The sequence below is a fragment of the Heterocephalus glaber genome, unplaced genomic scaffold (assembly GCF_053883595.1).
Source record: "Heterocephalus glaber isolate CG9 unplaced genomic scaffold, H.glaber_assembly_v1.0 deba00001481, whole genome shotgun sequence".
In the NCBI taxonomy this organism is placed as follows: domain Eukaryota; kingdom Metazoa; phylum Chordata; class Mammalia; order Rodentia; family Bathyergidae; genus Heterocephalus; species Heterocephalus glaber.
Window position 1 is genome coordinate 31,817,131 of NW_028258317.1, and position 1,586 is coordinate 31,818,716.

Consider the following 1,586-nt stretch of genomic DNA (forward strand, 5'->3'; position numbering starts at 1 on the left):
CTCCGGCTGCGCGGCTCCGGGCGCGCGCATTCCAGCGGTTTAATCCGGTTTTTATTGTGAGGCGGCGGGGCTCCCTGCCCCCCCCCACGCCCCGGCGTTCCCCCCCGTCCTTCCCCTCTCCCCGCCCCCAACCTGTTACTTCAAGCGGGGCGGGGCGGCGCTCGGGGACACCCGCTGATTGGCTCCCCAAGCTTCCCGGCCCGCTGGCCCGGCCCTCAGCGCCCCGCCCCGCGCGCTCCCTCCGCCCCGGGAGGCTGGAGCCTGGAGTCGGCCACGGCGCATGCTCGGGAACCATCCTCCGGCCCTGGAGCCGCTGCCTCGGCCGCCGCTTCTGCCTTGGGGCTGAGTGTAGTGGGCGAGCGGGCGAGCGCGGGATCGGCAGAGCATGTCCGCCGTTCGCCCTGCGTTCCGGGGCGCGCGCTCGAGCGCCGCGGCCGCTCCATGAATTCCAGCTGAGCGCGGGGGCGGGCGGGACCTCGGCGCCCGCGGACCTGGCCCGGCATGGCTAGCTCGGTGAGTACCGCGCGGCCGCGCTCCCCGCCGGCGCGCGCACTCGTACTCGCGCGCTCGCCCCACCCGCGCCGCGCCGCCCTCCTCGCCCTTCGCCGGCTCAGAGCGCACTCGCATTCGCACTCGCGCGCTCCCTCGGTGCGGCGGAGGAGGCGGATACACCCGGCCGTGGTCCAGCGTCCGAGCGGCTCCGCGGTGCGGCCCACGATGGTGCGTGCCCCTCGTCCGCGCGGTGACAGCGGGGCTGCGCGCAACTTCCCAGCCGGCGTTCCTAGTCCCGCGCCCCGCGCCGGCCTTCGGGCGAGGAGAGGGCCTGAGAGCGCTGCGGGGCTGTATCCCGCCGGCCCCGACCGCGCGCTGCTCTCGCGGGGGTGTGCCCGGCGCTGGAGTCGCGGACGCCCCGGCGAGCCTTCTGCGGGCGTGAGTGCGTGTGTGCGGCGACGTCGAGCTCTTGCTGTGCACGGCCCCCGGTGAAACCGCGGGAGTGTGTGCGCTTCGGCGGGGGCGGCCCGCAGTTTGTATTCCGTCCGGCGAGGAGCTGCACACGCACGCACACACACGGGTACACAAAGACCTCCCGGCGTGTACCCCGCACCGCGGCACTTTGGGGAGGCCAACCCCCGGCCCAGCCCTTCACGCCCGAGGCCGCCCGCGTCGGCCCCGATTGTCTTCCCGCTCGACACCGACGCGTTGGCGGCCCGGCTCCCTCCCTCCAGGGGCCGCATCCGTTAAGACCGCTCGCGGCCGTGGGTGTGCGCGGCAGGCGTGGGTGCGGGGGCTCTGCCGCCTCCTTTTATGAGCGTTTTGGCTGAAAGGAAATGTCAGGCGCAGGGCTCGGTGCCGAGCCGTCGCCTTCGTGCTGTTCACGGCTGTCTCCCCCGCCCGCAGTGCGCCGTGCAGGTGAAGCTGGAGCTGGGGCACCGCGCCCAGGTGCGGAAGAAACCCACCGTGGAGGGCTTCACCCACGACTGGATGGTGTTCGTGCGCGGCCCGGAGCACAGCAACATTCAGCACTTCGTGGAGAAAGTCGTCTTCCACTTGCACGAGAGCTTTCCTAGGCCAAAAAGAGGTAGGGT

The 1,586-nt window shown here is 73.1% G+C and overlaps 1 protein-coding gene across 4 annotated transcripts in view; it reads left to right on the forward strand.

Annotated features, from left to right (window-relative positions):
* Positions 1–26: 26 nt before the first annotated feature.
* Mllt3 (MLLT3 super elongation complex subunit) overlaps positions 27–1,586 on the forward strand; it is a 334,605-nt gene continuing 333,045 nt past the window's right edge. The window contains exons 1-2 of one of the 4 annotated variants that reach the window (XM_087183848.1): positions 27–513; positions 1,399–1,579. In XM_087183848.1, coding sequence (XP_087039974.1) covers positions 502–513; positions 1,399–1,579 — 193 coding nt within the window. In that variant the 5' untranslated portion in view covers positions 27–501. Of the gene's footprint in view, positions 514–594; positions 721–1,398; positions 1,580–1,586 lie in introns of those variants that run through there. The other 3 variants (XM_087183851.1, XM_087183849.1, XM_087183852.1) reach the window with 3 other exon arrangements.